We start from the raw sequence: 13,214 nt of genomic DNA, 5'->3' as shown, positions 1-13,214 counted from the left end.
TTTAAAAGTCCACCTCCACACGATGTATTATCGTGAATAAGATATACCTGTGTGAGGTCGTTAGCTGGATCAAGACACCTGTCCACCCCATACAATCAGTCAGATTCGAATCACACTTGTAACATGATGAAGACCAAAGAGCTGTTCAAAGACACCAGAGACAAAATTGTCCAACTCCACATGGCTGGAAAGGGCTACGGAGAAATTGCCAAGCAGCTTGGTGAAAAAAAAAGGTCCACCGTTGGACAAATCGTTAAAAAAATGGAAGAAGTTAAACATGACGGTCAATCTCAATCGGAGTGGAGCCCCATGCAAGAGATCACCTCGTGGGGATCCTTACAAAGGCGAGGAATCAGCCCAGGACATTTGGATGATATGGAAGAGTCATGGGAAAAGGTTTTGTGGTAGGATGAGACCAAAATGGAACGTTTTGGTCATAATTCCACTAACCGCGTTTGGAGGAAGACAAATGATGAGTTCCATCCCAAGAACACCATTTGTACTCTGAAGCATGATGGTGGTAGCATCACGCTTTGGGGGGTGTTTTTCTGCACATGGGACAGGAGGACTGCACTGTATTAAGGAGAGGATGACCGTGGCCGTGTCTTGTGAGATTTTGGGGAACAACCTCTTTCCCTCAGCCAGAGCATTGAAGATGGGTCCTGGCTGGGTCTTTCAACATGACAATGACGCGAAGCCCACAGCCAGGAAAATCAAGTAATGGCACCGTAAGAACCATATCAAGGTTCTGCCGCGGCCTAGCCAGTCTCCAGATGTGAACCCAATAGAAAATCTTTGGAGGAAGCTCAACCTCCTTGTTTCTCAGCAACAGCCCAGAAACTTGTCTGATCTTGAGAAGATCTGTGTGGAGGAGTAGGCCAAAATCCCTCCTGCAGTGTGTGCAAACCTGGTGAACGAGTACAGGAAACGTTTGACCTCTGTAATTACAAATAAAGGCGACTGTACGAAATATTAACATTGGTTTTCTCAGGTGTTCAAATACTTATTTGCAGCTGTATCACACAAATAAATCGTTAAAAAAAATCATACATTGTGATTTCTAGATTTTTCTTTTTAGATGATCTCTCTCACAGTAGACATGAACCTAGGATGAAAATGTCAGAGCCCTCCTTGATTTCTAAGTGGGAGAACTTGCAATATAGCAGGGTGTTCAATACTTATTTTCTTCACTGTAAATGTGTAACATAAGACATTGAATATCATATTGCAATGTATACATTTTTTAACTACCCTTTGTACCTGTATATGACTATACAATGTGATTTTCTTCTTATTTTTAATCTATACCTATATATAACACTCTATTGAGTTTTTGAAAATATTTTGGGAACCGTTTGCGCTTTATACATGAGAAATTACGGTACACGGGGAAAAAGTAGTAATTTTACAATAAAAAGTCAGAATTTGAGTGCAACAAAGTATGATGAGAAGAAAAGCATCGATTTTAGCAATATTGAAGCCTTCGGTTGAAAAGGAATGCAAGAAGGAGAAAAAGTAAGGAAACGGTACCCAAGCCTTCCGTCCATGGCGGCGGCTCCTCCGGGAATAATCTTGGTGATGAAGATCCCCGGATCGTCAGGAATGTGAGGATTATCGATGCCTCCCGCGATGCTGAAGCCCAGGCCGGAGTTCCCCTGCGCACACATCGGAAGTGACAAATCCCGCCTGATCTGAGCGTCTCCACTTATAAAGTGTGCGTATTTTATATCATCACTGTGTACTGTATATTGACAAATAATATTGACCTACCCTCTCCAAAATGATCTCCTCGTACTTGTACATGCCATCACTGCCATTTACCTGACAATCGAGAAGACAAAAGCTTGTTAGAAAACATCGTCTTATATTCGAGACACAGGAGTGCATCACAATAAATTACAATGCACACGTCGAAAAAAAAAATGTACTCTACAATATTTCACTGACATATTCGAAAAAATAATTAAATAGAATGGAAATGCAACAGTTTTTGCATCATGATTAATTCATTGCAGCTCCCGTTGTGTGCAACATGGCCCCCGCGGGCCGGTTTAAAAGTACAAAGATGAACCTTACGAATCGTGTAAATCTGCAAATAATTGATGCTCATTATAATAGTGGTGGAATAAAAAACAGCTAATATGCAAGGAGTTGGGAGGGGGGTTCCTTGAATAAGTGGGAATAGGTTCCCTCACCTCAACATTCAGTGAAAAGGTGAAAAATGAATATTTGGGAACACCTTGTATGCATACGGTATATTGTATAGTACTACAGTGTAAGTGATAAACAATATATGCCTGTGAGTAATATTATATTGTCTGTCTACATGTGTTGAGGCACCATTTGTGTTGAAATATCAGTTGCTTAAATGCATCACGCCACCGGCATATAGATGCTGTCTGTTAGCCTACCCATGGCATTTCCTCTTTTATGTGCTTGTGTAGTTTTCTTTGTTTTTCAAACGGCTGCTTGATGTAAACTGAGTGGAGTTGAGTTTATTGCCAGCATACAGCGCTCGTATAGCAAGCGTAAGGACACAAAGCAAAAAAAACAATTTGAAAAAATAATAAATTGACTGAACGACAGCTTTTACTTTAAAAACCTCTCAAGATGGATCACTCAAATCTCGAGGTACATTGGTACACAAAAATCCTGAACCATTGACACGATCCACACTAAACAGCATAATTAACACACTTTTTATTCCCTAATAATTGATTTTTCACTATTACGCGCCATTAAAATCAGATTGTAATGTATTTTGTATCCGCACCACGACAATAAATATTCACCGCAGGGCCCTCACAGACAGGTCAAGGGTCGATGGGATGGATGTGGAGATCCGCGTGGCGGACAGACATACACACACGCACACACACGTGGAAACAGTGAGTGTGAGGAGAAAAGAGAGAACGAGAGAAAGAGAGAGAGAAAGAGAGAGAGATACTTACATAAGGGCCTGCATCTAGTGAGTCTGCGTTGACAATGATGGGGGGAGGGTTGGCCTGTGAATATGAAGAGATACACATTATCTCAGCATATGACAGTGGATGCACATGAGACGCAATGTCACACACAGACACACATTATCACGTCGGCGTGAAATGGACGGGGGAATAGTCGGTGAGTCCCCTCAAGGGGGTGAAGACATGCCGGGAAACGTGTGAGGGGGCTGAAAATGACCACCGGGGCCCAGAGACTACACACACACGCACACAAACGCTTAACCAGGCAAACGTTTGCTTTTTGTGAAATTATGAATAAATAACTACTCGGTTAAATGATGGTAACATTAGCAAAATAAAAGCTATACATTATCATAATAACAACTGCTTTATTATAAAAAAAAAATACCTAAAAATATATTAGTTTGAAAAATTCTGGTATTTTTAAAATAAAAAAATTCTAAATATAAAAATGAAAAACATGTACTTACATTCTGACTAATTTTCTTAAGTAAATGATAAATAAATAAAAGAGAAGTCATTGTAAAATCAAAAAATAAAAAGAATTGGTTCATTTATTTAAAATAAAAATGTTAACACAATGAAAAAATATGTAAATATAAAATGTGTAATACATTTTATGAAATTGGTTTACCTATTGTAAATATTAAAATGAAATTGAAATCTTTGGAAAACGAAAAAAAACATTGATTTGTATCAGTTTTATTGAACATTTGATTACTTTTTGTGCATAATAAAAAAGTTCAAACATTTTAATCATTCAATGAGTTGTAAAACATATGACTATTTATATACAACTTAAAAATATTGTAATATGAAGTCAAAATATTTGTAAAATAATGACATTTAGCAATACATTTATAGTTTTATTTCATAAAACAAATGGAATAAATGTAAAAAAAATGGTAAAGTAAAAAAAAACATTTTGAGGAAATATTGGTTATAGTTTATTTAATTATATTAATATAATGATATTTAAGAATTGAAAATAATTACCAGTAACCATTTTATATAAACAGTTAACTTTTTTTAAATAGGATTTTATTCCTAATATTCTTAAAGAACAAGTCATCACTATGGATTGGAGATGATCATGATGATGATAATGACAACGACAATGATGATGATATATTTTTCACCAAGCTCCTCTTTCCCTCAAATCGGATGATATGATATAATTATATAACCTCATGAATAAATAGCAACAGAATAAAAATAAAATAATTCTTGAGTTTCTTCTACACGGCACGGTGGGCGATTGGTTAGCTAGTCTGCCTCAGAGTTCTGAGGACCCAGATTGGAATCCGGCCTCGCCTATAGAGAGTTTGCATGTGCCTGCGTGGGTTTTCGCCGGGTACGCCGGTTTCCTCCCACATTTCTAAAACATGCCAGGTAGGTTGATTGAAGACTCTAAACTGCCCGTAGGTATGAATGTGAGTGCAAATGGTTGTTTTTTTACGTTCAGGGTGTACTCCACCCCTTGCCTGCAGTTTAGCCACAACCTGAGTGAGGATAAGCGCCATGGAAGATGAATGAAGTTATTTAAACATACGATACATTGTATATAAAGCTACAGGATGTAAAAATGGATCCTCTCGTATACAGTACCCCAGCAACTTTATTATATAGTATTATAGCGTAGCACATAGCTTCTCATTTAAAAAGCACAAAAAAAACTCATGACTGCTTCCATACGCATATGTAATGTGTACAGAAAATGTTATTAACTACGACTCCGGACACATGTGTACCCTCCACATCCGACCCTCAGCGTGCCCCTTGACTGCCAACACAATTCGAGGTTTGTTGAGATTCTCTTTATAACGGGATAAGGCGAAATATGGATCACATCTTTGCTATATTCCAAAAACTCCCAATTCAACACAAATCAAGGTGCAACATTACAAGAAAAAAAGGTAATATTAAGGGAAGGAAAATTACAATTAAGTGAAAATAAATTGCAGTCAAAAAAAAAAAAAGTCACATTAGGAGAACAACTGCAACATGCATCCATCCATCCATTTTTGGAGCTGCTTATCCTCACAATGGTCACAGGAGTGCTGGACCCTATCCCGGCTATTGTCGGGCAGGACGCAGGGTACAGCCTGAACTGGTTGCCAGCCAATCGCGGGGCACATGGAGACAGACAACACCTTGGGACAATTTAGAGTGCGGCTGTTTGTCTCAATTAATCAATTAATGCATGTTTTTTGGGGATGTGGGAGGAAATGAGAGTACCCAGAGAAAACCCACGCAGGCACGGGGACAACATGGAAACGCCACACAGGTGGGGCCGGGATCTGAACCCCCATCCTCATAACTGTGAGGCCGACGCTCTTAACCAGTTGCTCCACCCTGTCGCCTAACTGCAAAACTATGAAGAAAATGCCTTATTATTAAAAACAGAAAGTCAGAATATTAAAGGAAATTAATAGTCTGACAGTCGGACAGATAACATCAACTGCTGCTAAATCAGGATACTCTTGTGTATTGATCTTTATCTATATGTTAACCTTCGGTCAATACATCAATATTTGACTTTTAACCTTGCACACCTGTGCAACCACATAAAAAAAATGTGTTGCCAAGAAAGCAACGAGGTATCAGTAAACCCAGATCCTGGTCTGAGAGGCACTAAATCAATCCACCAAGTATAAAACAGCAGTCGGACAGTATAAATATGCCTATCTTGATCTGACATAACGGACAAAAAAAAAATGGCAGCAAGATAATCTCAGTGCAAGGACTGTAATCGCAACATGCGTTTGTTTAACATTCAAGCAAATAAACCAAGTACCTGGGATTAGAGTGGATTAGCAGCCTCCTCCCTCCCGTCTTTCCTCGAATGGTCATCCACTTTTATCTCTCGTCTAACCCAAGGAAGACGAATACGCTCGATTTAAGAGCACTTGAGCGCCAACGCGCTAAATCTTAGTGCACATTTTTTTTTTTTTTTTGCTCGTCTGTGCTCCAGTAAGGCCATCGAGGGCCAAATAGTAATTTACGGCATCTGGATAATCCTATGATGGGAAGTAGGTTAAGGATTACAGGGGTCGGGTCAACGGCATTTCACAGATTGATGTCAATCCAGGTTGTACATGCGTCATACTACAAACACTCTTCAGGCTGGAGACATTGATCTACGTAAATACATACAATCTATTGAATTTTTCTAGAAAAGAATGGGGATCATACCTGGGAAAATTATACATTTAATTCTCCAACACAGACTTAATGGTTACAACAATATGACAAAAATGCCAATTGAATAGCACAAAGTCCTAATTTATATTTTCTTTGTAAAATTGATTTTGTGTACATGGTGGCCAGATGGTAAAGCGTTGGCCTCACAGTTCTGAGGTCCTGGGTTCAAACCCAGACCTGCCTGTGTGGAGTTTGTATGTTCTCGTGCCTGCGTGGGTTTCCTCCGGGCACTCCGGTTTCCTCCCATATCCCAAAAACATGCAACATTAATTGGACACTCTAAATTGCCCCTAGGTGTGATTGTGAGTGCGTTTATTTGTTTCTATGTGCCCTGCGATTGGCTGGCAACCAGTTCGGGGTGTGCCCGTAGACAGCTGGCATAGACTCCAGCATGGCCCGTGACCTTTGTGAGGATAAGCGGCAAAAGAAAATAGATGGATGTATGCAACATTAATTGGACACTTTAAATTGCCCCTAGGTGTGATTGAGAGTCCATCTGTTTGTCTCTACGTGCCCTGCGATTGGCTGGCAACCAGTTCAGGGTGTATCCCGCCTCCTGCCCGTTGACAGCTGGGATAGGCTCCAGTGCTCCCCGCGACCCTCGTGAGGATATGCGGCAAAGAAAATGAATGGATAGATGGAAAGTACCAGGACTGTAGACATAAGATAAACTACAGTACATTTAAAACTCGTCACTGATGGTGTAGTGGTACACACGCCCGCCTATGGTGCGGGGAGCGTGGGATCGATTCCCAATCAGTGATGGTGTTGACACCTGCCCTGCGACTGACTGCCGACCACTTCAGGGTGTAATCCGGCTTTCGCCTGAAGCTAGCTGGGATAGGCTCCAGCTTTCCCGCAACTCTTGTGAGGCTAAGCGGCTTGGATAATGACATGACATTAATAACTCATTGGGCACGAATGGAGTATGGCATCAAAACATTGCCTAGCAACACAAGCCTCAATCCTTCTATTTCCTCGAGGGGGGGGAAGGGGGTGGTCCAACCCCATTGCACCTCACTTCGGCGGGATTGGGGAAGCACACCCTGTTTCCGGGGACATGGGTGGCACTCTTTGACGGTGGAGGCGCTGACCCTCCTAAATTTCCATCGGTGCACTATTGGATTTCAGTTCTTACAGATGTCTAAGCACTTATATAAGTACACTACAATACTTCAGCAACACTGCCTTGCGCCTCGTTCTCAAATACGAACGTGACTCCTTTCCTATATCAGGTCAGGGGTGTCACTCATTTTTATCACCGGCCACGCTGTAGCCATGGGTTTCCTTAAAGGACCGTGATGATTTCAGCAAAAAACAGAAAAGTGGAGGCACACGATCTCCTCATTTCAGCATGTAGCTATTATGCTGCACAGAAATGGAATAAATTGCCAACAGAGGTGAGGTCATCCCCAAGTGTGAATGTTCTCAAATCCAAGTTGAAAACTTATTTTTTTCTCATGCTTTTTAGAATATATCCAATTTTTGATCATATTACTTGCACTGTATGCAGTTTTGTCTTTTTAAAACATATTTTGTCTGTCATTTTTATTGTTTTTATGCCATTTTAAATGTTTTATCTCTTTGTTTTCAAATGCCTTTAATCATGCAAAGCACACTGAGTTCCCGCGTGTCTGAAATGCGCGAGACAAATAAATCTGCTTTGCTTTACGCAGGGCCACATAAAATGATATGACGGGCCGCAACTGGCCCTCGGGCCTCGAGTTTGACACCCGTGATCTCACTCTTCTTCTGCTGTGGTTTGTACACGTTTTCTCCTTTTCAGTTCTGTCCCTCCATCTGTACTATCAAAGCGCTATTTGTCCAGCTGCATTTTCAATAAGCACTGCCATTGCTTCAAGTGGAAAAACTGTTTGTACATAAGCGTTGGATGTACACAACATTTTGTCCATTTTTAATGTAATTCAAGTGACATCCCGTATGACTTCGTTGACATCCACATGAAGTAAATAATTCAAATATTCGACATTAGATAGCGCTTCATGCGGCGTATGACTGGAGACGTTGACGCCACCCACAGAAGTGAATGCAGGGCACTGGCTTCATCCCAATTGTTAAATAATCAATGTGTTCCCATGGCAACGCCTGCCTGCACGCAGCATCCCCCCTGCTGCACTCCGCGCTGCTCCTCGCTTCACATCTTTTCGCATTCCTGTGCTTACTCGTCAGAGTCGTCACACACACACACACACACACACACACACACACACACACACACACACTCCAACACATAGCCGCAAAAAGTAACTATTTTCACATATGAATATTTAGCTTTTCATATAAGTGTGACACAATTTTTTTATTATTCTACAGTGCGATTCTTTATTTTTAATACACTGATTGTCTGATTTTCCACAAAATAGCTATCTTATCCAGGACATCATGCAAACTATTCTACACACTCCTATTATTGCTTCTTCTTCATTTTCCGAGAAAATAATTCCAGGCAAAATAAATGTAGAAATTTTTCTAAATGTAATTAATCTCTCCACATTTCTCGATAAATTGAACCGATTCAAATGAAACACAATTCAAATAGTTTAGATCATTCCAAAAGATGATTTGTTCACATTCTCAATATCACCCTTTTTTTTTTCCCGTATTCCACATTTTGCCTGACAATATTTCATCAACGGAGAATGTTACGTACAGCGGCTAAAATAAATAATTAACGTCAACATTTTTTCCTCATTAAATATATTTCCAAAGTTGCTAATAATCAGAAATAATTTGAAATATTCAACTGTTACTTCCACATTTCTCATGCGATTAAAACACCCCAACATCAAACATTGCAGCTCATTCAAGAAATTTTGGGAACGACATTATTTTTCACCCATTACCAAATCCCGATATTCAAAGAAATTCATTTTTCCACATCTACCAGACAACATTCCAAAATCAATGCAGACATTTCATCTATTGACCTCCTCCTACCAAACCATTCAAACCATTCAAACTTCACATTTCATCTGATAATTCAGGTGATAATTTTCATATTCTCAATACTGACACATTTTCCAGAACTAAAATATCTTTTTGCCAAAATGTACAAATTAAGAGATCAAATTTAAATCTATACTCCTTGGTTTCACATTTCTAAGCTAGTCTCGCATTCTACTATTTGAGATTTAAATAGATGCTACCGCATTTCTTTTGAACTCCATTTTTTTTGGTTTTCACACACAAATTATTACATAAAATTGCATTATTTAGTTAGTAGGAAGGTGTTCCTCCTCCTTTAACACTTGATCAATGAAATAACAGCAATATTACTCACAACGCCTCTCACTGTGATGCTGCAAACTATAACTACAATAAATAAAAACATATTATATTCATACGGAAAGGTCACATTCGTAAACCCTCTGCGTTTTTTCCACGGTTACAGTATGAGGGGCCAACGTCACAGGAGATGCGGTTCGACCCCCTCAACGTGCCAGCTCAGTCTCCAGTGTTGCCAAAAATGAGTCGAACTCTCGTAGATGATGCAACCGGCACTTAAGAAAGAGCTTCGTGGCCGGGACGTCGCAGCTCGTAGCCGATGAGTCAAGCAGAAGCGCGGCGGCGTGTTGTGTGATCCAAGTACAGTCCGACGCCCTCAAGATTGAGGGCAATTTGAAATTTTGACATCAAAGCTGTGCCAAATAACGTAAGATCGAAACATGTCAGACCAAATTTCCCAAGGTTTCACTTTCATTACAGGAGTTTGTCAGTTTACGACCTAAGCTAGTAATGTAGCAGTAAAGTCATGAGGGCAGTAATTTACTAAACTATCAATTGCAAAGAATGTTCTGTTTTTTTTTAATACAGGGATGGATTTTTTTTTACGCCGCAGCTGTGTAAAAGGCGCAATTGCCCACATTGAAACACGAGATATTTACAAAGACGGTACACGGAAAGAGTTTAACAGTAGAACGGCGCTAGTGCGGCGCTAACATAAGCGTGGCACTAATGCTAACGCAGCAGCAACACGCTAGCACAGTCCTAACACTAGTGGAGCACTAACATGGCTGGTGTAACAGTCTGAGCGCTCCCCCGTGCAGAAAAGTCTCCTTGTGATGAATGCGCATGCGTTACTAATAGGGGAACTCTGGGTACGTAGGAGACGCTGACTGGGAAATCACCCGGTCTCGTAGTTCCCCTTCTTCTTCATAGAGGGAGCTAACATATGTTATATCCTAACCCTAACCCTTACCTAACGTTAAAACAAAAGTTGATAAAAAAAAAAATTGCTGTGTTTGTCTTTGTGAGACGTCCATAGCGAACATGAACACTCGGCGAAAAAGTTGTCGAATAGCAAATGTTGAAGCATGGGTGGGGATGTTTCAGACTGGCCGGGAGTTTACAAAATATACGCGCATGCGCGTTAATCACAAGGAGACCTTTCAGCACGGGGGTGCGCGCAGACCGTCACACCGGTAACAGTCACTTCCTCGGCACATATATTCCTGCCTCACTCTTACCTTTTCCTCTCGAGTGCCCCCTTGCGGCCGTTAGAAAATATGCACAAATTAGGCGCATCATCGCATAAACTGCAGGTTTGAAAGCGTGTGAAAAAAGTTGTAGCTTGTAGGCCGGAAATTATGGTAATAATAATAAAAAAAAACAAAAACTCAACAGCTCTATTATTAAAGCAATTGTGATTTGCAGCCGTAAATGAGAGACTGCCACGTAACATCACTTTTAGCTAGACTTTCGGTCACAGTCCTCCACATAAGAGTAAAAGTGTACTTGCTTCAAGCTGTGTTTTATTTTGGGGTCACTAACAGACTGTAAAACACCTAAAAAAACTGGAAGTAAAAAAAGGTATATTTAAATGCTAAAACGATGACCCTGACCATATTGTTTACAATATGGTACTACAGGATTAAAGCCTAAAGGAAACAGTTTTTTCATAAAGATTTTCCCTATCCCATAACATTTTTGTCGGAGCCTTCTAACGTGGAATACAGCAAGCGCCTTGACTCAGTAACGGTTCGGAAACGCTGCTAAATGACAACATCAAGTCAGCGGCGCTCGCTCAGTTCCTCCCGGTCTCATCGGTTCGTTGTACGCCACGCTGCAGTCCGATCGATAGCGACTCAATTATCATGCGGTCGACATCACATACGCGCCGTGGTGAAGTTGTATACGGTAGTTGGGGGGGGGTCTTAAGAACAACGTTGCGTCTGTTGTCAAGTACAAACTATGGAATATGATCTAATCTCTTGACCAAAAAATGTGGAGGCTCTTTTTCCTTCTTGATTGGAAATCAACCATTTATTTATTCTAATAAGCAGCCACACTGAAATTAATGCCTATAACCGTAAAAGCTCTATTAAAGCTCAAAATTCTCTGATATGATGCCCGTGATTGAAAATTGTGACTGCCCCCCACCCCGACCCACCATCCAGTCTTCCTCAACACAACACACATTGACAAGCGCCTAATTAATTAATAGCCCGTCACAGCTGTCGGCGAGCCGCCCTCTTCATGCGGCGTTGCAAAAGCCCGCTGTGGGCTTACTGGCTGGCAAATGTCACCTTCAAGTGAAAGTGGAAGTGGATCTCCCCCATGTGTGATGTTGAGTTATACAGTAATATACGTGATTCAGCAGCATAATGTAGCATAGCGACATCGTGATTTCGGCTTGTCCCGTTAGGGGTCGCCATAGCTTGTCATCCTTTTCCCACCTTCCTCTCGCTCTCTTCCCTCGCAGCTCCATCCTCATCACCCTCCTACCAATGTACTCATCGAAGTCTGCTCCCTCTAACAAAAAAAAAATAAAAATCTAACCCTGGCTGTCCCTCTGATGAGCTCATCTCTAATTTTATCCAACCTGCTCACTCGTGGAGCGAACCTCAACATCTTCCTTTCAGCCCCCTCCAGCTCTGCTTCCTGTTGTCTCTTTTGTGCCACCGTCTCGAATCCGTACACCACAGCGTGCCTCACCGCTGTTTTATAAACTTTGCCCTTCATCCGAGCAGAGACGATTCTGTCACATGACACGCCAGACACCTTCCGCCACTCATTTTAACGAGTATAGACCCATTTCTTGACTCCCTTCCTGCAATGCTGTCGTGTAGTAACTGCCAACCACTAATTAAAACCCCAAACTGAGCATTTTTAAATTCATTAAAGCAGAATAATCTTTTATTAATTATCATTAGACCAGTGATTTCTGACCACAATGTATTTTGAGAGATCATCTTGTGCGAAAAAATATCCAATTTCACTTAATTTGGGGGACTCTAAATTGCCCTTAGGTGTGATTGTGGGTGTGAATGCTCGTTTGTGTTGTGTGTTGGCCGGCAACCAGTTCAGAGTGTGCCCCGCCTCCTGCCTGAAGATAACTGTGATTCGCTCCAGCACTCCTGCGACCCTAGTGAAGCCAAGCAGCTAAGAAAATGGATGGCTGAATGGATCTGGATTATCCAAAATTTAATCACAACAAAAGCAAGGTGTGCTTTTGTTTTATTTTTTTTTTGCAGTGAAGACCAGGGATTTGTTGTGAGTAAAGGTTTGAGCTACCGAACTTTCATTGGATGAAACTACTGCGCGTGATTTGGGCGAACATTTATATGCAATGTTTTACTTTTTTTGTACGTGTCAGTTTTAATAAATGTGCATGAATGAGAGGGGCGGAGGATGAAGAGTGAAGCTCCAGGGAGAAGAGGTCGCGAGGGTGGTTGACTTCAAATACTTGGGGTCAACAATACAGAACAATGGAGAGTGTGGTAAGGAAGTGAAGAAACGAGTCCAACCGGGACGGAACAGTTGGCGGAAGGTGTCTGGTGTTCTATGTGACAGAAGAGTCTCCACTAGGATGAAGGGCAAAGTCTATAAAACAGTGGTGAGGCCGGCCATGACGTAAGAATTAGAGACGGTGGCACTGAAGAGAAAACATGAAGTAGAACTGGAGGTGACAGAAATGAAGATGCTGAGGTTCTCGCTTGGAGTGAGCAGGTTGGATAGGATTAGAATGAGCTAATTAAAGGGACAGACAAAGTTGGATGTTTTGGAGACAAGGTTTGAGAGAGC

General features: G+C 41.0%; 1 protein-coding gene across 6 annotated transcripts in view; it reads right to left on the bottom strand.

Annotated features, from left to right (window-relative positions):
* dlg3 (discs, large homolog 3 (Drosophila)) overlaps window positions 1-13,214 on the bottom strand; it is a 135,053-nt gene that overhangs the window by 69,737 nt on the left and 52,102 nt on the right. For 5 of the 6 annotated variants that reach the window (XM_061835328.1, XM_061835330.1, XM_061835332.1 and 2 more), the window contains exons 5-7: window positions 2,952-3,005; window positions 1,771-1,821; window positions 1,531-1,655 (exon numbers count right to left, since the gene is read on the bottom strand). In XM_061835328.1, the coding sequence (XP_061691312.1) occupies window positions 1,531-1,655; window positions 1,771-1,821; window positions 2,952-3,005 (230 nt within the window). Of the gene's footprint in view, window positions 1-1,530; window positions 1,656-1,770; window positions 1,822-2,792; window positions 2,811-2,951; window positions 3,006-13,214 lie in introns of those variants that run through there. The other variant, XM_061835333.1, reaches the window with a different exon arrangement.

The sequence above is a fragment of the Syngnathoides biaculeatus genome, chromosome 11, assembly GCF_019802595.1.
Source record: "Syngnathoides biaculeatus isolate LvHL_M chromosome 11, ASM1980259v1, whole genome shotgun sequence".
Lineage (NCBI taxonomy): Eukaryota > Metazoa > Chordata > Actinopteri > Syngnathiformes > Syngnathidae > Syngnathoides > Syngnathoides biaculeatus.
Note: the sequence above shows the minus strand (reverse complement) of the source record. Positions and strands in the feature narration are given on the sequence as shown.